This window comes from Ambystoma mexicanum, chromosome 8 (assembly GCF_040938575.1).
Source record: "Ambystoma mexicanum isolate Mex_15411 chromosome 8, UKY_AmexF1_1, whole genome shotgun sequence".
Lineage (NCBI taxonomy): Eukaryota > Metazoa > Chordata > Amphibia > Caudata > Ambystomatidae > Ambystoma > Ambystoma mexicanum.
In genome coordinates, this window is record NC_090929.1 from 137,228,201 (window position 1) to 137,255,388 (window position 27,188).

Below are 27,188 nucleotides of genomic sequence, written 5' to 3' on the forward strand. Positions count from 1 at the left end.
CAAAAGTACAGTAAACCAACGCCAAATGAGATCTCCGTCCAAAAATCCATCCATGATTGGAAAAAAACAATCGTCTTACAAGGCCATCCTCAACACAATCCAAAGAAAAATAAATCCAGAAAGTAGAAATCCGAAAGAAAATCCACCAAGTCGGTTGAAACATCCATCCACGAAACGATCCAGGGAAAAAAAAATCCAGAAAGTTCAAATCCAATGAAAAATCCAAGGAAACGCAGCAATCACTGTGTTAAAAAAAAACATCCATTGAGAAAATAAAATCAAATCCATTAAAAAAACCATTCCAAGACAGGATCCGCGCAAAAAAAAAAAAAAAAAAAAACATCCAACAGAAGAAAAAAACCAATGCAAAAAAAAAAAATCCATTAACAGGTCCGGAGCGCGAGCAACAGGTATCCAACCAGGACGAAGACGTCATACGTAACAAACTTTATACAAGTTCTATACAAAATATAGTATTGATAAATGATCAAATAGCACCACCTAGCTTAAAAAAATGAATACACACGTATAACTTATTTGATTTAATAAAAAGTTTGCATTATATATTTATTTTAATGGTTTAACTTTACTATGTGTAAAATAAACAAATTATTTAAGCATTAATGTAAGAAAAGAAAAAATATTAAATATGAAGAATAATAATACACAAACAAAATGTGTAAGTTTGCATTTCTTATATTTGGGTATTGTATTACATTTTGACCAAAATTAATATAAACGACCAAAATGTGTTTCTACCAAATTGTAATTCGACCAAATTTAGTCGACCAAATAATTTGACCAGTTTTAAGTCGACCATTTGTCTGGACAGCGAAAAACGCAGAATGCCATGAGTCCGAGCAACCTGAGGAAATCAAAGGCCGGTAGACGCTGGGCGTTATGGAACTTTGTTACCATCTGCAGAATGTGGTGAGCTCTCTCCTCAGGAGGCGAGGCTTTTCCCAAGGATGTATCCAGTGTAGCTCTGATGAATTGGAGCTTTTGGAGTGGTACCATTTGTGACTCCTGGAAATTGAGGGAAAAGCCCAGTCTGTGTAAGAAGTGGCAGGTCATGGTTAGATGTTCCTGGGCTTGTTCAGGTGACCTCGCCCTGATTAACCAGTCGTCCAGGTAAGGGTATAGGTGAATCCCCCCCTCTCTTGGCCCTCCTCCCACTAGCGAGGCAAGAAACCTTGGGATCATCTTTGACTCCACACTCTCCTTCTCACCTCACATCTCCGACGTCTCTAGGAAGTCTCACTACTAGCTGCACCTCCTTGGAGGCATTCTTCATTTCCTCTCCTTCCCCCAGAAGCTCAATGTCTCCAGTGCTCTGGTTCTCTCTAGGCTGGACTACTGCAACAGCCTCCTTAATCTGCCTGCTTCTACTCTCCGCCCTCTGCAACTCATACAGAACAGGACAGCTAGACTTGTCCTTGGCCTCAAGCCCAGGGATCGTATCTCTCCAGGACTGAAATCTCTGCACTGGCTCCCAGTGGCGGCGAGGATTAAGTTAAAAACCCTCTGCATTGTTCACAAGGCCTTCTGGGGCCCCAATACCTTCAACTCTCTTCCTAAATATCTTCCTTCTCGAGTTCTTTGCTAATCCATCTCCAACTCCCTCAGGGTCAGTCGCTTCTCCAAGCAACGAGTTGGTGGTAGATCTCTTTCCTCAGCTGGGGCCTCCCTCTGGAACAGTCTCAGAAACTTGAGAACCATCTCCGGTTCCGGAAGCACCTCCAAACCTTCCTCTTCTTCTGCTTTCTCTCCTCCTCTGCTGAATTTCTGGCTGAAACTGTACTGGTTACCTGGCCACCCTCAGATCTCGGGCCCAGGTCTCCTCCCCTGCTAGTTACACACTTGCACTGACTCCCTGGCAACCCCTGCACTTGGGACTGTTTTCTCTATCCCTACCGCCCCCCACCAGCACTCAACAACTCCAGATGTCTGCACGTACCCTTGCACTTGTCACCAGCTGGCCTTACTTCTCTTATTGTTATGCATTATACTAACCCTTGTACTGCACCGTCCCCTTTCCCACCTCCCACTCTGCACTTTTCCTCTACCGTTTCCCCTGCACTTGCGCGATCTGAATGACACTCAGCCTAGTAGGTTTGCTTTCTCTGCCTTCCCTATGTTGTCTCACACTTGCAGCATCGCGCCTTGAAACACTTGTGTACAGGCGCGAAATAAATACCCACATCATATCCTGAGACTCGCCGCCACGACTGACATCAGCTTGGTGAAGACCCTCGGGCGGAGGTCAACCTGAATGGCAGAGTTCGAAACGGAGTGTGAGAATTGCCAATCGCGAACCTAAAAGCATCCTGAAGGTCCAATGATAGCAACCAGTCTTGGAGTTGGAGAGCCTGAAGGATCTGAGGAAGGGTTACCATTTTGAACTTGTCCTTCCTGAGAAACTTGTTCAAGTTTCTTAAGTCCAAAATGGGTCTCAATCCTCCATCCTTCTTTGGGATGAGAAAGTATTTATATTTATTAAATTTTATGTAGCACTTTAAGCCAAAGTGCTTTACATAAAACATGAATACATTAGAAGCAATATAATACAAGACATGAGTCAAATAACCAAGAACAGTTTGCAGAACAATATGCCGAGATCATTGGATTAAGAACCTGAGTAGGAGAGAAGCAGGGGAGGAAATAGTAGAGCGCTGTCAGGAGGGAGATTGAAGAAGTGGGATTTTAAGGGGGAGCGGAAAGAAGAGTATGAGGAGATTGAGCAGATTGAGGGAGAGGTAAAAAGTTCCAGTGTAGTGGGGCAAGGAGCTGGAAGGATCGAAAGCAGGAAGGGGCACAAGGTGCAGGTGGGACAGTGAGTAGGAAGTGGCTGGCAGAACGGAGGAGGCGAGAGGGAGAGTAGGAAGAGGAGGGGCAAGATCATGAAGAGATTTAAAGACAAGACAGAGGAAATAAGGGGAGAACCAACCCTTGTTCCACTCCGCTACAGGTACATGTTCTATTGCACCTTTCTCTATAGCAGGGTTAAAACCTTCTGCACAAGGAGCGGGTCTGGAATTTTGGCAGAGCTGGATCCCAGTGGATGGTCCCGAGGCCTTTGTCGAAAAGCAAGGCAGTAACCCTGGGCCACTGTTTCCAGTGCCCAAGCATCTCAAGTAATGCCCTGCCATTAGTCCAGATACTGAGTGATCCTGCCTCCCACTGGGGTCTTGTGGGTTAAGGCCTCAGAGTGGCTTTGCAGTGGCTGCAGCAGTGGTTGAGGGGACAGATGCCGCTGCTGGGGCTATTTTAGCACCTTTTCCTCTTCCACCACGAGGGATTATTCTTTGTTGACCTTTCCGACTGGCCTGTCCCTCCCCTCTCCCAAATGAGGAGTAAAAGAACTGCTCCAGGAAGATGACCCCGAGTAGGAGTGTTGTTGAGGTTGTCTTATAGAGGCACCAAGTGATTTAGCAGCCGCTTTTGAGGTCTGCAGCTTTTCTAAACTTTTGTCTGCATTGCTGCCAAACAACCTCAAGCTGTCAAAAGGCATATGGAGTAATCTGGATTGCACATCCGGCGCAAAACCCGATTTCCTCAGCCATGTGAATCTGCGCAGGACTGTGCTAGACGCCATGGACCTGCTTATGCCATCAGCAGTGTCCAGCCTTGATTGGAGGCATTCCCCCATAGCCTCCATTCCATCTCTGACAATTGTGAGAAAACCTTCCCGTTCCTCGCCCTCAGGGATGTGTTAAGCCGCTGCCGTTATACAATCCCACAGGGTGTATGAGAACCTTGCAAGAGTGCAAGTCACATTTGTGGATTTTAATGCCATACTGCCCGAAGAAAAAAAGTTTTCCGGGCCCAGGCATCAATCCTTTTGTCGTCCCTATCCGGGAGAGAATCGAAGGGTAGGCTGACTGTTTTGTAGATGTGGCCGCCTGCACCATTAAACTCTCAGGCGAGGGATGTTTTGATGGGTATTCAGGGTCAGTTGAGGAAGGCCTATACCTCCCTACACACTTTTTATTTATAGCTGGGCCAGAATCTGGGGTTTCCCATGTGGCCATAACTCTTTCTGTAATGCCCTATGGAAAGTCAGGACAGGGTCCTTCTTTGGGCCTTCATTGAGGAAGTCCGTCATGTCATCTTGGTCAAAATTTGGGGAATTTGCATTCCATCCCATGAATTCAATGACTATTCATTAAGTTTCTGTACCCTGCATCTGCATGGTCTGCAGGGTTGGATCTATCAAAATCTACCTCAGGGGAGGTATCCAGGCCACTGGCTGTCTGAAGGCACTCGTACAAATCCGCCATTTTAGAATTCGGGTCTACTAACTCAGACATCCCTAGTCTCAAATGTTACTCCAGCCGGAGTAACCTCCTCTTCAGAGGATTGTGCCTCAAAAATTGAAGACATTGATCTGAAAAAATCCTGTCTAGGTTGAGGCTGGAACACTTCCGACCGGCATCGATCTCGGCTTCGACAAGGGTGTCGATTTTGGCACTGAAATTAGCGATGGCCTAGATAATGGAGTCGAGGTCATCAACGCTGGCTTCGATAACGTCGAGGGAGGCGTCAACGTTATGGACGGATGCAAAGTAGCCTTCGACATGGGCTTCGATGGCGGGTGAGCTCCCGACGCCATCTTGCCGAATGTTACCTCATTTATGCACCGGTAGGTCTGATTTTTTTACTAGGTGTCGGGAAATATCCTTCGGTGACACCCTCTGCGATTTATCGTCGGATCTCAGACGTCTGGTCTTTGAGCTCCCTTTGTCACTTTTGGAGTAGGAGCATGGTCTCAACGCGTTTTTTTTTTCGAGGGGGTCTGGGCCGCATTCTCGAAGCATTTCAACATGGAGGTTCTGAAAGCCTCCAATTTCTCGGGGGAATCATGTTTGGGATGACTAGTGTCTGCCGCTTAGATTTTTTCAACGAAGACTAGGAAGATTTCCTCGAGCGACTTGTCGATCTCGATTTCCTCGACCTAATCGAGACTTCCCATCAGATTCCCTCGTTCCCTTTAGTTTTCTCGAAGACTTCGAGGATTCCTCCCCCATCGCCAGTTTACCTCTACGTTCCTTCAGATCCTGGTTGGTCAGGGCCCAAACACCAGAGACAATTTTGATGGGGGTCAGTGACCGACATTTTCTTCCCGCATTTCTGCCATTTTTTAAAGCCAGTTTTAGGCGTGGAAGGATTCGACGATGAAGACATAATGACTAAAGAACTGAGGTGCCGTTTTCATGTCATGAAGCAAGCTATTGGAAAAACGGAACTGAGGCTAACGGGCGCAGCTTGAGCCCTTTATACTACGGATGACGTTGATGGTCGACGGCGGCCCTCAAGGGACATTCAAGGCCTCTGCCTCCAGCAAAGCGCACTGTAGTGAAAAATTTCCAAAGCAGCAGCAAGCTGGAAGATCCGAATATCTAAGAGGAGGAATACGTGGGAGGACACAATCCATTCAAAAGAAGAGTTCACAAAATGATAGGTCAGGATGCTCAGGCCGTTGGCCCTCCCTTCCCCACGTTTTCAGCACGGGACAAGGTGGTACACTCAAGCTTAGCACAGTCTCTGGCTTCTCTAGCAGGAGGATACAGTTCAAGACATAAAAGCATTACAGACTTCCGTGTTCAAGTCTCGCTTCAATTTTAAAGTCTCTTCATTCAGAGGGCCGTCAAGTTCTTAGGCGATTCGCTATTCACCTCGGATCCCCCTCAGCCGGGCTGAGATCTAGAATCCCCCTTGGTCAGGCTCAGATTCCTTTTTACACAATGTTCATAACTTTACACAAACTTACTTTAACCAAAATCTTTGTAGGCTGATCTCCCTCCGCCGGGCTCAGACCAACTTTCTATACACCTTCATTAACTATTGAAAACTTTAGAATGTGCACAGGGTTTTGCTTGAGCCGTTTCAGGACCACTCCGATTTCACAATTCTTTATCGCTCTTCACATTTGCCAACTTTCAGCTGGATACCTAATAGAGACTTTCGATGAGCAGCCACATGGTCCCAGACCACTCGGTTTACTGTAGTGTATCTTGGTTTCAAAGTCCTATCACTCGTTCGCTGATTAAGTGTGTCCGATTCACTTGCCACATATGCTTCATACACTATTCTCTTCTCTTTTCATTATACAATGTTGCGGCTTGCAACCTTGGCTTCAACACAGACCGGTCTGGTATCAGTCTCCCCAACTCACCGGCTGTGCAGACTTCACTGGCGCTGCATTGTTGTAGGAGCAAAGGACAGTACCACAGCGGCAAACTATTCTCCCCGCCTTGACCATAGATGCAGTAGAGCCCCAGGTGCCTCCGACACATAATGCGCCACTTTTCAACTTAGATTCCTGGTCTTATGTTTCCTATTCTAGAAGGTTCTTAAAAGTACCAGTCTTCCGTTGAAAAGGTCAAGGGCACTTCCTTCCTTGCAATTCTCTTGGTTTTTGCCGCCTTCCGTCGCCTATTAAACTGCCATCTTGGAACCGCTGCTTCCTTGTGTGCTTTGCCTTGCTCAGAGTGTGCTCTCGTGCTCCACCTTTTATCTGTGTGGGGAACTGTGATGAAGTTGGATGTGTTTAATGGTCAAGGATTGCCAGACCATTGTATTGGGACATGTCAGGTATACGCGTCGGGTGTTAGTCCGTTTTCTCTCACAGCGAGCTATCAGTGAGAAAGTGTTTGTGTAGGGAAAGGAGGGAAGGGGTGTTGAGTTCCCAAGTATCCTACCTGGTAGGATGGGGTAAAGGTGTTACAGGGAAGGTGATACCGCGTACTGTCAGCCAGTGTCCCACTTCCACTCCCTCAGTACCCCTCACCCAGGTGATCCTCCCGCACTAGTCCACCCCCCCCCCTCCCAAGAACTGGATCCAAAAGCAATGGCCATGTCCTGGCCACCTGGATTACAGAGCCCTGGGGACTAGCGGGTTTCAAACCATTTTCTTATTAACAATACAGAAATTGTGTTACACTGCTTTCTGCATCTCCCAGGTCTGAGGAGACATGACTTGGGTCAGGACAAGGCGAGGGCTTTGGAGATTGGTTCAGCAGTGAAATCTCTGCACCACTTCCATGGAGCTCAGGGCTCTGGCGGTTTTGCCATGGTAGGCCGACTTTCATGGGCTGCATAGTCCCCTCTCTTGGCCTTAGGACCGAGTCAGAAATCTCACGTTGTCATAACGGTACACTTCTCAGCCTGGATTGCGATTAAAACATAAGTAAGAAGAATGGAGCCTCCCATGCTCATTTACTTAGAACGTTGCAATGATGCTGACTGTATGGAGGGGTACGTTCTTGCTTCGTGTTGAGGGATATGAAGCATTTAGTGTCAGGAATATAGCATGGAGCTTCTTAGTACTGAATGAATAGGTGTTCTGCTTAAGGTGAAAAAACATGCACGTAACTCAGAGTGGCACTGCACACTTATGAGGAACCTGTCTCTTAGGGTTTTCTTTCCAAGATCATGATCCCAGTTCATGCTTTACTGAAAAAAACCTGGTCTATGAATGAGGTGCACTGAACCATGACAGAAACATTTACGTGAGAGGAGTCGTCCACCATTACCCTTTACCCTTGTGTTATTCCAGAGACAATATTTTTTGTAAGAAGGCTCACAACTAGTTTTTAATCTTTTTCACACATGTGCACATTTGGAGGTTGCAACCCAAGAGGACTGGGTGTGCATTCAATGGTCTCAGGTGAAATAACACATTGTGGTACATGTCTTTTCAATGGCATCCATTTATTGTGCATCCTCCTTGGTGGGGTGAGAGGGGTACTTTCTAAATAAGAGTTGCAAAATACTGATGCATCAATGCATGAAACTGAATGGTGTATGGGAAGACATGCCCAAGAGTGAGTACAAGCAAGATAGCTCAGTGAGTAAGACATTCAACCGAGAAAACTATGTGCAAACTGGACTCCAAAATTAGAAACCGAACCTGGCAAATTAAGCACTAAATTCTCTGAAAGGTCAATAAATTGAGAACCATAAACAGTAATAACACTAGCAGAATTATTCGATGCTGTAAAGAGTTCCACATTTAGCACATCTTCCTCTATCAAAATGGAGGCACTCTTCTCTGCCCCTAAAATATAAGATGGTAACCCTTTTTTTCACTTTTTCTAGAAACAATTCCTCAAATTTAAGACCAAAGCAGATTTGTGCAATGTTCAGAAGTGCATGAAGGCATTGAAGAAAATGTGGCTTTTATATGAATTCTTCCAATTTCATCTGGTAAAGGAGGAGGAGAGAAGTGTGTAGTCTTATCCAGAGATCTGTGGGTTCCTTCTACAATTGTGGGATCTGGTATTTTCTATTCATTTTTGATGCTCCTACCTGTGAAAGACATGCACAAGTAGCACAAACCCATGGAGGTGGGTTCATGCCAAATTCAACTATTAGCATTTGTGAAGGGCTTGCTTTTGATGGGATAATTCAAGACATCGGGAATCCACAGGATAATTCGGAGATCAGCAACCAACAGACTCCTTATTCCTTCCCATATGTCATTGGACCCCTAAGTCGGAAACAAAGTGGAAGCCGACAGAAGGAGCAGAACTGCTAGAAACAAAAATGTTTCCAGAAGTATGATGCAAAGCTAGCCTCCCAAGGTGAATATTTAAATACATGTTCTGTGTACTCAGCATTCGGCACTTACATATGGGCAGAGCTTAACTGAAACATGGTTTACTGAGGATTTAGCCTTTGCATTGACCTCAGCACTTCCAGATAAATATAGTATTGTACATCTAGATAGAATAGCTCACTATCTAGGTGGAGGGGTTGCGATTATTGCTAAGTGACCTCTGGCTCTCACGCCGATGCCAATCTCCCATTCTATTAAAATGGAAGCCCTTCTGGTAGGTGTTGAGGGCCCGGATAAGTCTGCGTTACATCTTCTTATAGTATAACATCCTCCTGGCTCGTTCGCAGACTTTTCCGACACATTCCCAGATTTTGTGGCTGCGCTTCAATAAAAATTTCCTAATATCTTGATTGTGTGACACTTTAATGTTAGGCTTAACCCTCCCCTTGCCAGTGGCTCAGCCCAGTTCTGCGATTCAATGGCGGACTTAGGGATGAATCAATGGATTGGGGAGTCCACACTCATAGGCATGGTGGTATTCTTGATCTTTTTACAGCCGATGCCAATATACAAAGTGATTCCCCGCCTGTGATCTGGTCTGATCACTATCTTCTGTCATTCCAGATCATTAATGTTTCACGCCTTTCCAGGCTTTGTCCTGCGGCAGTCCCTCACCGTAATTGGCGTCTGGTGGACCGTAGGGCATTAGCCGCTTTAACGGCCAAAAAATAGAATTTGATTTCTATACCTGATTTGTCTACCCTTACTCAGACTCCGGAGAGGTGGTGCGTTATGAAGGTAAGAAGCACATCATATCAGAATGTATATGTAGGTGTATATATTTATGAGATTATGTATATACGTTCTTACAACGTTAATGCAATGTTGTATTCTATGGATAATCTATGGGCTGTGTGGTGTTACATAATAGAACTTGGCTCATACACCAGGTTTGGTTCCGGGGAGAATGTTTAGACTTGACGAGAGGACTGTTGTGGTGATGGAAAAGGGTTGGGGCTGCTGGAGTTACAACAGAATAAAAGATCTGTACATCTTGCAGTGTCCAGAGGATCAATGAGCAGAATACTTCTCAATAGAGCTAAAGACAGCCCGCCTAGCGTTAAAGCAGGAAGAGCGGAACTGGCGGGGAAACTACGATATGCATGAAAAGGTCCGCTTTCAGAAGCTGACCAACAATTATCAGAGCAATCAAACGCGCCAATACACAGAGCTGTGACGGCTCTCAACCAGTCGAAGGAGCTATTTTCGGTTGTCAAACCATTTACTTATACTGTTGCCATTACACCCAAGATGGCTCCGTCACAGTTTTTGTGTGATTCCCTAGCAAAATATTTTATCACCAAGGTGACAGGTAGCCGTGATCGTATCCAGAGCAATTGCTCGGGAAGAGTGAACCTAATGTCAGATCGTTACATTCTTGGTCCGACTTCCGTGTTTTCACTACTGAGAACGTGCTGAAGGTGATTGCTAAATAAAAATAAAAAAAAATACTAAAATACAAAAATCGGCAGCCTCCTCAGATCCTTTCCCGGCGGCAGTGCTGCAGGAAATTCTCGCCAAGGTTATTACTCTTGTCACGACCATGGTCAACTGCTCCTATCAGCAGGGTATTATCCCTTCTGAACTGAAAGAGGCCATCGTACTACCACTGTTAAAGAAACATTTGCTTGACCCTTCGGTCTTGACCAACTACTGCCCTATTTCACTGCTTTCTTTCTGAAAGTATTAGAGCCTTTGGTGTCCCCTCTTCTATCTTCTTATCTTGAACACTCAAACGGTCTAGATCCGTTTCAGTCTGGTTTTCGACCAGGACAGGGTACTGAGAGTGTACTGGTGTCGGAAATGGATGATCGGGTTATGCTGGCAGATCAAGATGGAGTGGATGCTCTGATATTAATTGATCTGTCAGCAGCGTTTGATACGTTTGACCATTCCATCTTGTTGTTCCGTCTGGCCACAGCAGGTCTCTTGAGAACTGTCCTGGCCTGGTTCTCGTCTTTCTTATCAAGGCGAAGTCAGTCACTTTCCCTTCCTCCTTTTCTGTCTCAAGCTTTATCCTGTGGTGTTCCTCAGGGTTCCGCCTTGTCCCTCATGTTGTTCAACCTCTAGGTTTAGTCGCTGGTTGCTCTCATCCACTCCCACAGCTTCAGATGCTACACCTATGCGGATGACACCCAGATTTTGGTGCAGTGAGAACTTGACCAATCTGAGGTGTTGTTGAGGCTGTGCAAGTGTTTGTCGGCCGTGAAGGGCTGGATGGATAGCAACTGGCTTACACTGAGTGGGGAGAAGACTGAGGTGATGGTGGTGGGGAGAAGACTGAGGTGATGGTGGTGGGTCGCCCCTCTAAGACTTCCCTGTGGACTTCTGCGTTCTGGCCCTCAGCTCTGGATGGCGTTCCCTCTCCGGTTACGTTGGTGAAGAACTTTGGAGTTGTGCCTTCATCTACATTATCGATGGCTAGACCAGTCAGCACTATCTGTAAAACGGGCTTCTATCTGCAACAGGTTCTTCGCAGGATTATACCTTTTCTACCGGAGGCTTTGCACTCTAAGGTGGTGGCTTCTTTAATCTTCGGCCGTATTGATTACTATAATGCCCTTTACCTGGCTCAACCTAGGGGCTTGATCCAGCGGCTTCAACACTTGCAGAACATGGCAACCAGAGTAGCGACAGGATCGCCATATGGTGCCCATGTTAGTCCAGTGATCCGTGCTTTACACTGGCTCCCTGTGGCTAAGAGGATCAAGTTTAAAGCCCCATGCCTAGTACATCGGGTGCATTACGGGGCTGGGTGATGAATTTCTCCAGGATAAATGTAGACCTTCGATTCCAATTGGGTCCTTATGATCAGCAGCGGGCAATCTGGTCATCATTCTGATATTTTTGGAGTGCTTGACTGGGTGGCCGTGCTTTTTTGGTTGCTGCGGGTACCCCGTGAAATGCAGAATCTAATGAATCATTCAGTTCCGACGTGTGCTAAAAACGATTATTTTTTAGAGTGGCGGTTGAGTGCCCCCGCTTAATGTCCTAGGCACCAAGGTGCCGTGGTGGATGTGCGCTTTATAAATAATAACATAACATAAAAGAGCAACTCCAATAGTTTGGAAGGAGTGAGCCTGGACATAGGAAGACACAGATTATCTGTACAGCTGTATTCACCAAGTGTTACAATTTGAATTAAAAACAAATCTTGTTCCCCATTACTGTGCACAACAATTTCCTTACATTCCCATCCGCTATCACTTAACACATTAGTTGAAGGCTTGTGTCATTAAGATAAACATATTAATGGTCGGCATGATGGACAAAAGGATATACTGTATTACAATTGGTTTTCCATCCTAATGCTTCCAATTGAAATAGCCACGTTGCATAGATGTGGAACTAAGCAAGACGTTTAGGTCAGAGCGATTATCCTGGTCATTGCATTGCCTACAACTGGAACTCTGAGGGCCTCATTACAGGTCCGGCGGTAACCCTACTGGTGCTACCGGCGGGGTGCAGCCAGACCTGTAATAATTTACGGTCACCTGACCTCCCAGTGCCACCGGCTCATTAAGAGTCCGGTGGCCGGGAAATCAGTCACTGGTATATTTGTTAATCCCCATTCCCATGGAGCCCAATGCCCTCAGGAAGGAGAGTGCCAAAAGCAGTGACCGAGCTGGCATTGAACAACGTCTCGTTGAGTGCGAGGATGTCTTCAAGGAGGTGACATGTCAGGTGAGTGTTTAACAGCAGAGTGAGAGTTGAGGGTAGCTAAGTGAAGCTGGTTGCCACCTTTAAAGGTCTTCCGAGGAGCGGTAGAGAGACGTGTGTACACCCGCCAGTGGGGGCGGAGAGGTCAGAGGGGAGGCAGACGGAGGGATGGCAGGAAAGGAGAGTAAGTTAATGAGAGACAGGAGACACCTATCCAGAAGGAGGAGGTGGGCTGAGAGCCATGGGCCATGAGATTGCTATTTTGGTAGAATTTTTATGATGCACCTAGATGCACCTATGCCAAGATAAATTCCCACCTGGTTCCACCATTAATGGGCGAGGAGGAGAAAGGGGATAGGATAGAGACCACATGGGGAGTCCATAGGTCAGGAGAGGGGACAGTAAAGAGGAGGTCAGTGACAGTTTGTCTGGAGGAAGCATCAACATAGGATCAGCAATGGGGAGGCCTGGGTTGGAGACTATAAGCAATTTCTAACTTTTTCCTTCCAGACAGAGGGGTAGGATAGGTGACAGAGTAGCAGTTAGAGTAGATAGGGGAGACGAGGAGGACACCATGAGTACAAGAGGTCTAAGGGGTGAGGTGAGAGGGTCAGGAAGAGACTGCACTGGGCAAGAGGAATTCACCAGGCGGCATAGCAGCCAATATAGTGGGAGAAGGAACGCAAGTGCAGTGGGTGGATCACAGGAATTACAGAATGCATGAAATTTGAGATAAGAAAGCAGCACAGACCTGTTATTCAAATAGTACAGTAGGAAGTAACCAATGAAATTAGAGTAGTGCTAACATGCAGAATGTAGTTGCGTTCCAGCATTCGGCCTGGGCAAGTGGTATGGGCAAACTCCCAACCACACAAATCACCCCCGAAGCCGCACAGGATTTACACAAGACTTAAGGTAAGTATTACCCAAGCCAGCACAGTACCTTAGGAGAAAAAAGATTCGGAGTGGATGCCTTCAGGATGCAGCAGCACAGGGCCCAGACCCTGAACTAGACACTGGATTGGAACTTGCAAAAGCGGTTGGCAGCAGACAGCTTTCAGCAAAGGTTTCTTCATGTATTCTCGCAGCTCTGTGAATAAGAACGAATACTGCTGGTCGGATTCTCTTCACTAATCTGATCCTGCACTCTGGTGAGGGGACTTCAAGGATTCGAATTGTGTCTCTGGAGGACCAGCAGGAGTCCACCAACATTTCAGACGTATTCAGACTTTCGGAAGACCATGCACTGCACTCAGGCTCTAGGTCCCAGGGTATTGGCGGTTTTTAGCTTAGCAAATTCACAGCCTGTTGTGGGATGGCTCAAAATACAGGACGACTTGAGAATGGTGGATCTCACCAGCCTCTTGGTAGGAGTCGTCTTATTCGGGACCCCCCCCCCCCCAGGTCAATTGGAAGGAAGGGTTGCATTAGGCTCTGGTTACACAGCAGGCCATCTGGTCGATGGAAATCGCTACAGACGTCTTTTCTTTATCTTCCTCTTTGCATTCAGCTCCAGTGGTCGACTTGTCAGCAGCTTCCAGGATCTGTGTTTTTATCAGGATTTACAGCACAACTTCTGCTAACTCTCCCTGCAGTTTACGGAAAGGGGCGGTCTGGCTTTCCAATGAGGACAGCCAGCCCCCCATTGGGAGGTGGTTCCCTTCAGGCAAGGTGAAGGACAATGGGCTGCAGAGTTTTGGACTCCTCACTCGCTCCCTGCCTTCTCAGACACTCTGGAGCCTAGGCGTGGAATACAAAGGATTCCTGCCAAAGACAAAACTTCCACGGTCGTCAATTCCACCTAGAATGCCAGGGGAAGACCCCAGAAACAACAAGCAAATGAGAAATAGCGAAAGAAGGATCACACCATTCTAGTAGAATGGTGGTCTTGGGATACATTGCATCTCCCCAGCACTCCACATAAGGTGGGGTATGCCGGCACACTTAAATCAATGTAAAGGGAATGTGAATCCCACTTTACTTCTTGGGAACAGTAGTTCACCCAGGAAATAATAAGAATTAAAACGAAGCCACTGCATTTAAAATGATGGGTGCTGCCATAGTGCAATACAGTCAGTCCAAAGTTATGGAAAACTATAACTCCAAACATACACTATGGAGAAACGTAAAAAGGTCACTCATAGAAAGTATAAAAAAGGTGAGAGGGGAAAAAGATTCCCACTCACCTAGGGATATGGTAAAATTATTACCAAGTCCAAGCAAAAAGGTCTGGGGTTGACACAAGTGAGGAAGACTTATCATTGAAATGAAAATCTTACCAAACAGCCTGCATAAGGGGGGCCAGACTATTTCCAGTTTCTGTGGCACTATGCCTAATTTTTCTGGGTGCACACAATCTAAATTACAATGCACTTGAAAACGAACTGCTTCTCACAATGGAGGGTGATCCTTTATGCATTAAACTCTAAACAAATTGTGGTAATTCAGTGGTTTATGCCTCCATTAATAAACAAAGAATACAAGCGGAGGAATGACTTACTGATGGCACTGTAAGGGTGCCTCTTGCAGACACAGGGCTGCATAAATTTTCCGGTCCGGAAACAAGGTTGCAGTAAACTCACCAGAACCCTTGTTTCCGGCCCGGCAAACTCCAAGTCTGCCTGCTGTGGCCACTATGCCCGACAGGTCTGACCCTGCCGAGCGAAGCCGCCACGGTAGGCAGACTACAAAGGAGCACCAGCACCATTGCTAACGGTGCCGGTGCTCCAGTGTCCCTATTCCCATAGAGATCTACAAGATCCTCTACAAGCCAAGGATCTACAGGTCTGGAGGTGGAGTTGCCCTGGTCTTCCCTGAATGAGTTCCTACTACTATCATTCCTACTCAATCTTACTCTTCTTTTGAATGCCTCGCCTGTAAGCTGGGTGTGTGTCCCCACCCTCTCCCTCACACTAACCACTATCTGTAGGCTCCCTTGACCTACACCCCCTTTTCCTCTCTGAAAGGGCCGACCTCTCCTCCTCTCTCCTGACCTCCTCCCCCAAAACCTCTTCTCCTTGGTGACTAATATTCATCAAGACTCTCCGGATGCGGCCACTGTACTTTTCTGCGACCTCTGCGACACCCTTTCCCTCCCAATTCTTCCCTCCGGCCCTACCCACTCGGCTGGACTCACCTTGGATGCTCTCATCTCAGCAGACATCACCCTCTCCAACCCTTTAACTACTCCTCTCTCATGGTCTGACCACTTCTCCCATTCTGATCTCCCTGGCCCCCTGACAATGTCTCTGCCCGGACTGCCAGTCTCCTCAGTCATGAAGCCTGTGTTAGTCCCATCATTTGCCGCTTTGTTCATTCCTCCTCCCTCCCACCCCCACTTTTGACTCTCATACCGACTCAACACTCGCTAACCTCCATCTCCAACACTCCGGACATCTTTGCCTCAGTCATGAGGATCCCCATGAAGCCTGCCTCCAAGTGCAACTCTTGGTATGACTCTGACTTGGCCGCTCTGAAACGCAAGCGCAGAGTTGCTGAACGAAAGTGGCAGGCCTCAGACATCCTCTGACAAACTGGCCTTCCGCCTGCTTCAGAGGCAATATACACTCTCCATCCACTCTAAGAAGAAGGCTCATGTCCAAGCCTGTATTTCTGGGGCCACCAATAAAACGGCGTAACATTTCAAAATCTGCAAGGAACTTGACAATCCTACTGCCGTTTCATCTTCTCCCCTTCGCTGCCAGGCCCCTCTGCATTGCACTGGCCTCCCACTTCTCTACCAAAACTCAGGACATCCTGTCCTCACAATCCTCTACTCCCCTCTCCTCCTCCCCCTCACCCTACTCCTGCCTGTCTTGGCCCCCCTCTCGTCCTCCCATACTGTCCTCCTTCTCCCCCATTGCACCGGATGCGGTCTCCTGAGTAGTCTGTTCTATGAAAGTCTCCTACAAACAGGTGCTCCCCTGCTCTTCCATAGCCATCAAGGACAACATCTCCTCTCTCGCCCCGGCTTTGGCTGACTTCTGTTACCATCCCTAGGGAAGGACTTTATAAGAATTCTGTACTTACTTGAAGTTACAAAGGGTCATTAAGTTTATGCTTACCTTTAAGTTGCATTCTGCCTATCTAAAAAGTATATACATTCCTAACTTTGAATGGTGTTTCCCCCCTTCTGAAAAGTAATAAGTATTTGTACTGTTTTAGTATTAACCGAATGAGTGTAAAAGCTACCTACCTTGAAATAGATTTTGTCTTTCTTAAAGTATACCATTGGGTTTTGCTTTCCCAGCTCTGCCTTCTAAAGGGCTAAAACAATCTTTAATACTTGTCCTTGAAGAGCTGCTGCTCTTCTAATTGTGTAACCCAGTTTTGTGCTTTCCCTGAATTGCTTTGGTGCTATTCTAAAATAATGTCAAACTTCTTACTTACCTTAGCTGATAGTTATCTAACCGTAGGACAATTACTTACCTTGAAATATATTGTGTCTTTCTCAAACTAATTGGATTTTGCATTCCCTGAATTGCTTAGTGAATTCTAAAACAGTTCGTGTGTTCCTACATTTCAGAGTAGCTTAAGGCCCCTACAGAAAGTATTTGTGTCGATTTACTATATCAGAACTGATTTCTAAAAAGTAATCAGTGCAAGGAGTATACTTGTAACAGGGTTGGTTTATTATGTAATTTCATGACTGACCGGATCAACTACCCTTGAATTGCTGATTCTAAAAGTATATATAACCTGGATTTACTGCTCAAGAATAGACTGCCATTCTAAATGTGATGAAGGGTTGACTCACCTTGACTACTGATTGTATTCTCAATATGGTTATACTTTAGGTTGTGTCCCATACATACTGAGTTAGTGCTCATCATTGTGTTTGTACGATGTGTTATAGTACTTATTACCCCAAGATCTATCTTGGCCTACTTGCATTTAAAATAAACCCTTTAATTTTACAATACATAGTGTTTCAGTGGACAATATGTATGCTGTAATTTCTATGTACCCAGCTACAGCCCTCTCTCCCTCCTAAAATAAGTCTGACTGCTCTGTCCATGCTACCCACATTCTCAGATGGTACAGCCTTATACAAGAATGGAGCTCATGTACTGCCTCAGAAATGTTTTTTATGAAGTCTTGGTAGGACTTTAGAAAAACTGTCCTAACACCGGTCTGGACCACTTTGCGAATGTCATGAATAGTAACAGCCCAACACAGGCAAGGATGGTACCGCCACTTTTACTCCCTAATAATTAAAACGGGAAGTAAAAATACTCACAATAAACAATGGGAAATGGACACATAGGAGCTTGCGCCCCTGCTTTCACCCAAAAAGATTAAATGATGTGTTTCGACCAGTAGTTCATAAAATACCACAGGAAGAAATTACTATAACTATGGGAGAGGTCAAATGTATCTTTTAATGTGCATGAATAACTTGTCCAAAGGAGCATTTTTCACAAAAAACATTTCCGTTTTACAGTTGAACATATTTTTACTAGTTTATATAATACTCCCATTGGCAATGGGACTTTCATTTTACAGCCAACTTTCAAAAATATAGAGTAAAATACTCCCACTTCAAAATGTTATCTGGCGCACTGGGTAGTAAAAATCACTGCTGTCAACTACCAGTCAGTGAGAAGAAGCACTAATCACATACCTTGATTTCATACTTATCAGCACTTAAAAGAATATAATCTCCAGGGTTGTGCATGAGAGACTTAACTTCACATTTCTGCAAAACCACCTAAAATGGAAATAAGAGTGAGCTGAACGATCAACATAATGCACATAACTCAAAGTTTAATGTAACATTTGCAATAATAATGTGACACTCTTGAAGTGTCAAAGATCAGATGACAAATTCAACCACAAAAGATTGTGCACAAGACGATTATAAACGAAAGCACCTTTTTATTTCTTAAATGATGTCCACATGACTCCACGGACGAATGTGCATCATTTGTGAACCAAGGTAACTTCAATGGACAGTGAACCACAGCTACACCATCAGAAATATGAAAATAAAAAAAAAATGACTAAACACCCTGAGAAAGAGCTCCAAGTGCTGGGTATCGGATAGCTGTCAACCTGGATCAGATTTTTGACTGAACTTAATTCAAATTGATTTGAAAATGTTTTCCATCCCGATCTCTCATGATCACTTTACTCAAGTGGTAATCATATTTTTCGTTGGGGTAAGCATGGACTAATAATGTTTTTGGGAATTTCTACAAAAAGGTTTTCATTTATGTGACACTTAAAACCTACCTTAGTAACCCATTCAGTGTGTCCAGTAAGCGTGTTCAAGCATGATCCAGTTGATAAGGCCCATAATTTCACAGTGTTGTCTGCAGAGCCACTGACTAAGATATCAAGTTCATCATTGTAATCGATGCTAAAAACTAAAAGATGAAAACATTTTGAGTAACAAGCATATGCCATGAAGCTCATTTAGAAGTGGTCTCTCTATAATCCAATGAGCAAAGGTTGAAGCAGGTGCATTGCTATGGCTCTATATTTACAACCAAGCATTAGAGTACAACCGCCTTCAAGCCAAGGATAATTGAGGCGATGCTAAATGTTATATAGAGTAACTTTGTGCCTTGAAACTCATGAAAATATCTAAATCACTACATTTATGTATACAGAAATGAATGCAACAGTAACAAGTACCAGACAAGTTTACTATATGACTAAGTGTACCACACATTGATTTTATTGGGTATGTGCTGCTCTAGAATATAAAGAGAGATGCTCTTAGAAATTGTACAATTTATTAAAAAACAAATACTATTAAAAAAATAATATTATTTTGCATTCACCACCTTTTTCAACCAAGCAAGACTCCAAAATAATCTATACTTAAAATCCTAATGAAATGGGGAGTAACTGAGCGTTAATGTGTTCATGATGGAACTGTGGATCCTGAGAAATGAAAACGTGACGTGAAGGTTGAGTTGCCAATATCAATTTAGGAGATAAAACCTTAGCAATAAACACGTCACCCTTGGAAATATTATCTTGCGATGCAGAAAGGAGTGTTAAGCTAAAAAAACTACTAAATGCACTTGATAATCAGCCAACACCACATCTTACTACAGAATTTGATGGAGTCTGCATTTTTAATCCTAAAGAGTAGCCTTTTATATTTAAACAGGACTTAATCCGAGTCCGGGGGGGATTTTAAATATAATTACGAATTGTGCAAATTGTTATTTTAAAATTTCATTTTTAAATTGATGATATCCATAATCCTGTTCCAGCCGTTTAGAATTTGGGTATTTAATGTAATAATCCTGTAATTACTCGCACATAGCACTTTCAGTGATTGTGGGGTCAAGCCTCGGTTTAGAGGCATTCTTTACAGGCCATCGGACTCAATTTCCCAGCATTAAGAGTAGCGCACACCCTTTTGACATCACTGGGTGGCGCCACAGGTCTTAACTGGCCCTGTGTCAGTGCAAATCGCTGACGCAAAGCCTGTTTACGCCTGGTTTGGCGTAGAACGCAAGCTCCCGATCCAGATACCAACAGCCAGTTTGATAGTGGGTAAATAGATATTAGTATCTCTTATCTATATTAGCTGTTGCACGAGCGCTGACATGCCCAGGGTCAGCATGATAGAGGCATTCTGCAGGCCCAAATTATTTTAGTGCCATTTGACGTTTCACGCATTGCACAACATTCGGGATTTAGGATTAGAAAATAACGGATGTAAAAATAAGCCGGAACCTCTATGCTCGGCGAGCACAACTATAAAGGCCGCCTTATAAAATGCGAGATCCACAGTGTCATGCACACGAAATTCATGATTTTATTGAGATAAACAATTTGAATATCTTTTTTTTCCAATCACATAGACATGGTTTACACATACTTCCCAGGCCATTTTTCATGACTTAGTGCAAGAAGGTTTTAATACTCCATTTGTTAATTGTAATTTCAAGAGGGGTGGAGGAGTAGCCGTAACCTGCAGGGCTTCCCTGAAAATGTCACACTTTGAGGCACTGGATTGGGGGGAGCCAACACAGATTCGTCATCTTTCAGCTTTGCCATCTCTCCCTCGTAATCTGGAAATACTTCCTTTGGGTACCGTCCTCCAGGCCCTGCCAAAACCTTTTTAGAGCACTTCGACCTCTTCAGTTGGAAGCAAACACAAAGAACTATTTTGTCTAAGGGACTTTAATATTTGTCTGAATGATCAACTTACTCCTCAAGAGAGCTTTGGAACATAATGGCAAACCAGGATTTGAAACCATTAGGGGTATCTCAGTTACATATCCAGGGGCACTGCTTGATCTACTTTTATTAAGGGGTTTAAGCACTTCTTTGACTAATACACTGCCGGATATTTTCACTAGGATGTTTTTATTTAGTCAACAAAACAGAGAAACCTCCTAATTTTGCCTCTTTCATCTACTTATCATAGTACCACAGATTTGGATAAACTATCTGCAGCTGATCTAAAAATAGCACTACACAGGACTGACTCATTAGCGAACTGCAACACTTTATTTGCGAAAGAAGCAGAAGCCATGGGAAATATTTGTGGCAGTATGGCCACCTTTAAATCAAGCAGGCATCAAAACCATCTATACCCTTGTACGCGCAGTGTTTAAGTTTATTCCAACAACAATTGAGTCCTAGAACAGAAATGGTGGAAAAATCGATCTACCTCCATGGCTGCTAAGGTTAAAAGACCCATGAAAGACAATAAAGTGGCAATTTTTAGCGCTGAAGCAGATTTTTTCATAAAATAATTGGTGCAAGTAACCCGTCAAGAGACCCATTTTCTATCATCTCTACCTTCTGCCATCCAACATGTTCCACTCTTCCCTCTGAGGCCCCTCTAGCGTCGGCTAACGCTTTCAACCTATTTGTTTTAAAAACAAAAATGTAACTCATTCAGGAAAAAATGTGTGCCAATCAAGCACCGACACCTGGTGATAGGAAGGATATTCATTATGCCCCCAATATGGGGGCAGCAAGCAATCTTGATTATGTCCCACAGTGTGAATTTTCACCAGTTTCAGATGAGACTATTCAGTCTATGCTGGGAGGGTTGAAACCAACAAATGATGCTCTTTTGCCCTTACCAGCGTGGCAGGCAAAACATTTGGCTGTTGAGATGACACCTGACAGTTTGTGAATAGGTCCTTACTTTCTGGGTCAGTACCTACAGAGCAAAAAGATCTGTGGTCACACCGCTCTTGAAGAAATTAATCTGGAACCAGAGAATTTTCAAAGCTACCAGCCAGTAGTAGGACTTTCCTGGCCTGGTAAAGTGCCTGAGAAGGTAGTTCCAGTACAACTACATGAGCATGTACAAAAGGAGCAGCTTTTAGACCCCCTACAATAAGGTTTCCGCCCAACATTTGGCAATGAGACTGCTTAAGGGCGCGGATCAGGCAGATTTATCCCTGCTGGTTATGCTGGACCTCTCAACCGCTTTTGATACAGTGGATCACTATATCTTAATTGACTTAGTACTATCGGAAGTGTTTTAGTACAGGCTATCCCTTGGTTTTAATTTTTTCTATCGGGTGTGATAAACCTTAGGGTATTCTCACATCTACTCCCCTTGATATGATATATTTTTATATATAGCGCAACAAGGCGGGGGGAGGGGGCTTAAGGGGGAGGAACGGGGGATAAGACAATCTTACTTGGCCTAGTGACATTGAGATTGCGCAAGTGCAGGGGGAAGGAAGGGGGGGTTGGTGGGCAGGTGGGGGTGGGCGGGGGGGGGAGGGGGAGAAGTGCAGTACATAGGATCATGACATAAGAAGTGCGGCCATCAGGTGTTAGTGCAAGGTTAAGTGCAGAATGACAAGTGATGGATAGTCAGGTAGAGGGGACAGTAGGATTACAGATACAGCCCGAAGTGCAGGGTTGCCAGGAGGCAGTGCAGGTGTGCAGCTGGGAGGACAGGGACCTGGAGCAGTGGGGGTGGTGAGGCGGCAAGGGAGAGTGCGAGGGGAAAGGAGGTTGCCGGTGTGCCAATGAGGAGGATCGCTGTCTTGCTGGCATTCAGGCAGAGATCACTGGCGGCACACCACTCTTGGATTGCAGAGACAAAACCCGGGATGAGAGAAGAAGACGCGTCAGTGGGGAGCCTGAAAGAGAGCTGGGTGTCATCAGCGTAGCATTGGAAGTTGGCGCAGAAAGCAGCAATTCAGAAGGTGAGAGGTGCCAGGTACTGGTTGGACCACCAGGGAGAGAGGTTAGACCCCAGGGGAACACTGCAGGTGGAGCGAGAAATAGAGAAAGGGAAGGACCCAAGTTGGACCCGGGAGGGTCGATCAGAGAGCCAAGAGGTTAACCAGGCCAGAGCCTGGTCAGTGATATCCAGATCATCACAGAGCCGGTTTAGCAGGATGGCATGGTTAACTGTGTCAAAGGCATAGGAGAGATCGAGTAGGATGAGGACAGAGGGGAGATTAGAGTCCAAGTTGGAGAGCAAGTCTTCACGGATGTTCAGGAGAGCAGTTTCCGTGCTTCTGGCTGCTCTGAAACCAGATTGATGGTCATGGAGACAGCCAACAGATTCACTGTGAAGATTAAGCTGGGAGATGACCCACCGTTCCAGGAGTTTGCCAAGTAAAGGAGTGATAGAGATTGGGCAATAATTAGCCGGAAGAGAGGAGTCGGCTGAAGGCTTCTTGAGAAGAGGGTGCACAAGAGAGTGATTCAGGGGGAGGGGAAGGTACCGGAGAAGGAGTGGTTGCAGAAGTCCACCAAGGCTGGGGCGAGAGTTTTGATGTGGTCCTTGATGGTTTTCGTTGAACAGGGAACCCGTTTAGATGAGGTTTTCATAGATCAGACTTGTCTAGATATCTCATCAGGGGAAAAGAGAGGAAAGGCAGAGGAGGGAGGGTGGTCGCTGGGGGGAGAGAGTGGGATGGGGACGGAGTGCGATGGGAGCGCGTGGGGGGGGAGCAGGAGATGTAGGGAGGGTGGACAGGATGTCCTGAGTTTTAGAGATGAAGTGAGAAGCCCCGGGCCGTACAGAGGGCCTGGGAGGGGGCAGGAGAGGTAGAGACAGCAGAATTGGCCAGCTCCTTGCAGATTTTAAAGAGTACGGCCGAGATGTTAGATGCCGCAGAGACGCAGGCTTGGATTTGAGCTCTCTTTTGGTGAGGACAGAATCAGTATTGCCTTTGGAGCAGGCGGCAGGTCAGTTTGTCACAGCGTGTATAAGATGCCAACAATTTCCTCTCAGCCACCCTGCACTTGCGTTTAAGGGTGACTAGGTTAGAGTCGTACCAGGAGGTGCACTTGATTTTTGTCTTCATGCGGATCCTCATAACAGGGACAAGTAAATCGAGTGTATTAGAGATAGAGTGGAGTGCGGAAAGGACTACGACGGGGTGTGTGTCAGACACAGGTGCTGGGGGGAGAGAAGGATGCAGCGAATGCCTCAGCTGACACGCTTAATGTGTCGTATGAATGAGAAGGTAGGTGGCAGTGTAGGGGTAGGCTTGGCATTAGGGGTAGATGAGGAGAAAGTGGTTGTTCCAGGAGAGAGGAGTCTTGAGCGAGTTAGAGAGAAGGAGGTCAGAGAAGATCAGGGCATCGAGAGAGTGCCCTGCAGAAGGAGTCGGGCTAGAGGGAAGAATAGAGAGAGAGAGAGGGAGTCGCAGATGTCACGGAAGAGACCCCTGGCGGGACATGAAGCATCCAGGTGAATGTTGAAATCTCCAAGGAGGGGAGTTGAGTGGTAGAGGCTGGGTGGGAAGAAGAGAGGTCGGCCCACTCGGAGAGGAGGGCAGTGATCGAACCAGGTGGTCGGTAGATAGTGGTAACCGTGAGAGGGTGGCCAGGAGAGAGAGAGAAAGTCTACAGGCCAGGCATTCAAAGGAGGAATAGGCCTGCGTAGGAATGATAGAGGCAGGTATCCATTCCGGGTAGATCAAGGCTACACCCCCACTCGACCGGTTGGATCTGGGCATGGATAGGATCTTGTAGCCATCAGGAAGGAGAGTGTCAAAGCTTGTGACAGAGCTAGCTGTGAACGATGTTTGTGAGACCAAGGACATCAAGGTCAAGTTCTTCGAGGAGACGGCAGATGTCAGAAGAGTGTTTTGACAGCTGAGCGAGAGTTCAGAGTGGCGAGAAGGTTGCCATCCTTGAAAGACTTCCGGGAAGGGGTACAAATTAGAGGTACTCCCTGCGGAGGTGAAGGAGCCTGAGGGAGGGCCGAGGAGGTAGGAGAGGGCAGGGTAGCCAAGGAGGAGGAGGAGGAAGGCGCCATATTAGTGGCATAGGGAAGAGGTCAGGGAGCAGAGGAAGGTAGGGAAGGAAATAAATGTGTCGGTCAAAGAGGAGGAGCTTGGCCTGGGATCCATGGACCAAAATAGCGCCATTGAGGTAGACATTTATGATGACCTTAGAGGAGAGGAAGGAAGCCAGGAGGGCCCACCACTGGGTGCCACCATTAATGGGATAAGAGGAGTAGGGAGAGAGCACAGAGACCATATGAGGAGTCCATAGATCTGGAGAAGGGACGACAAAGAGGATGTCGGTGAGGGTCTGTCTGGAGGAAGCGCTGGTGTAGGAGTCAACAATGGGTAGGCCTGGGTTGGAGACCGGGATATACTTTTTGAACTTCTTCCTACTAGACTTAGTGAGAAGGGAAGAATAAGAAACAGTTGGATAAGATAGGAGAAACAAGGGGATGGGGAGGGGAAACAAGGGGAGAAAACAGGGGTGGGGGTGCATGCAAGCAGAAGAGATGGAGAAGTAAAGGACAGCAGGACAGATTAAGTGCAAAGCAGCCACTGGACACAGCTAAATTCGAAATTAGGGCAGAAGCAAAACACAGTAAGGCACTAGGCACAGCTAAAAATGAAATTAGGGCGGAAGCAAAACACACTAAGCCACTAGGCACAGCTAAAAATGAAAATAGGGGGGAAGCAAAAAGAATCAAAGTCCAGGTGAAAAAGGGCAAAAGCAGGAAAGTCAAGATGAGCGAAGTGGTAGTCAGTAAAGGCAACTAACGCCACAGTGTTAAAGTAGCTCAGTCATTGTGCAATGCTCAGAGGGAGAGCAGGGTCCATAAATCACGGTGCACCTGTGTGAGGGTGTAGAGACAGCCCCCTCAGGCCTGGCCAGGCAGCGGACAGGGAGAAGACCGGGCCTTCGTGGAACAGGCCGGCTCCCGCCTCCCGGTTGCTGCTATTGTTTCAAAAAGGGCCAAGCCAACCCATGGGAGAGGAAGCAGGCCAGGCAACAGCAGGTTCACTAGAGGAAAAGTGGGTCGGCCATCTTGGAGGGCCTTGGATTTCCACAGAAGCAAGTTTGCACAAGAAAAGAATCTGATGCAAAGTGGGATCAACAGAAGTGGATGGGCAGGCAGTTGCAATCTTCCAGGGTCAATGTCTCGATTCCTTGATTTAAAAACCAAGGAAACGCATCAGTGATTGCACAGAGGTGCGGTTCCCCCATAGTACTAAGAAGCTTACCCCAATCAGTATGGGCCAAGTAGCGAGGTGCAGCACAGCTAAGGCCAGGGCTACCGGCGGGCTGGAAGGTAGGACTCCATCCAAATTGGGAGAATGAGAAATGAGCTAGGGCCTCGTTGCGGGCCTTAGTGGAACCTCTATGCAGATGCAGGTGACCAGGGAAAGACCATTGCTTTTGGATCATTTTTGACAAGCGAGGGAGGACCACCTGGATGGTGGGCCCATGGGGATTGGAGCTGGGATGCTCACGGTGTTCCACATCCTCTTTTCAGGAGGGAAACCCCTATGCCAGAAGAGGTTATGGGATATTGTTCACCATGTTCCCTTTTCTCTGAGAAGGGCAAGAGATATTATCACCCCAGGCATGTTCGGATGAGGAGGAGGATTGGGATGTGGTACCTTGGGACAAAACACACCTTATCCTAGTGATGGCCCTTCCCCGACCTTTATGGGTACCCTCTTGGGGTACCTAACAGCTCTGAAACGAGGAAGAAACGACGAAGAGTTATGAACATTGAACACCTTCCCCACTCCAGGAGACGAGGAAGAAGCAACAGAGTAAGAGACACCACTTACTCTCACCACTTTGGTACTGGGACAAAGAAGATGCATGAAGGTCAGGCATGTGCTTGTAATCAGAGACGGGCAACGTTAATCGAATACACCTGCAGCCCATTAAAAGGACTGCAGTTGTGGAAGAGGTGGAATGAAGAAGCACAGAAGAGCAGCAGGGGAAGAGGAAGACACAGCAGAAGGAGCCGTGCAGGAGCACAAGAAGCCGAGCCGCAAATCAAGAACCCGCGAGTCCTGCTGGTGGGACTATACAGGGCAGAGAATACTCAGAACGGAAGGCGGGCGGCAGGCGCTGCCGTGGTGTGTAGGCAGAGCTGCACATCGGAGCAGATGTGCTGTACGAAGCACCCAGCGAAACGCTTTCCCGGTTGGTGAGAAGCAGCCAAGAGGAGCTCCTGGGTCCTAGTGTCGGGGACACTGGAACAACCCTGGCGCTCCAGGGGGGGGCGTGAATATAGTATTGATCCTTGGAAGTAAGCAACGTTGCACTTATTGAATACCAAATTGAATGAAACAAGCCAAGTTGCATTTAGTGAAATGAAATAAGCAAAACATGCATTTATTGAATAGCGAAGTGAAAAGAAAGGCAAAGACTTAATTTACAATATTGAGTTGCATGAATAAGCCAAACTGCTAACATTGAACATCAAATTGAATGCAAATAACAAACCTGCTAAGATTGAACTATAAACCGAGAGAAAATAGGAAACAAAGGTGAATGATCGACTCTTGACTGCAGAGTTGAAGTGAAGGCTGAGCAAGTGCTTGTTTTATTTATTAGCATTTTTAAAGCGCTCACACAGCCCGCGGGCATTGAGGCGCTGTTACAGGAATCATTTTTTTTCTTAGTTGCACAAGTGTTTTTTTTTTCTTGGTTGCGTATTTATAACGTGCTTAAATAACCA

General features: G+C 46.1%; 1 protein-coding gene across 10 annotated transcripts in view; it reads right to left on the reverse strand.

The window, feature by feature from the left end:
• FBXW2 (F-box and WD repeat domain containing 2) overlaps positions 1 to 27,188 on the reverse strand; it is a 434,117-nt gene that overhangs the window by 199,625 nt on the left and 207,304 nt on the right. For all 10 annotated transcript variants that reach the window (XM_069609490.1, XM_069609495.1, XM_069609489.1 and 7 more), the window contains 2 exons: positions 18,515 to 18,648; positions 17,904 to 17,990 (listed from right to left, as the gene is read on the reverse strand). In XM_069609490.1, coding sequence (XP_069465591.1) covers positions 17,904 to 17,990; positions 18,515 to 18,648 — 221 coding nt within the window. The remainder of the gene's footprint in view (positions 1 to 17,903; positions 17,991 to 18,514; positions 18,649 to 27,188) is intronic.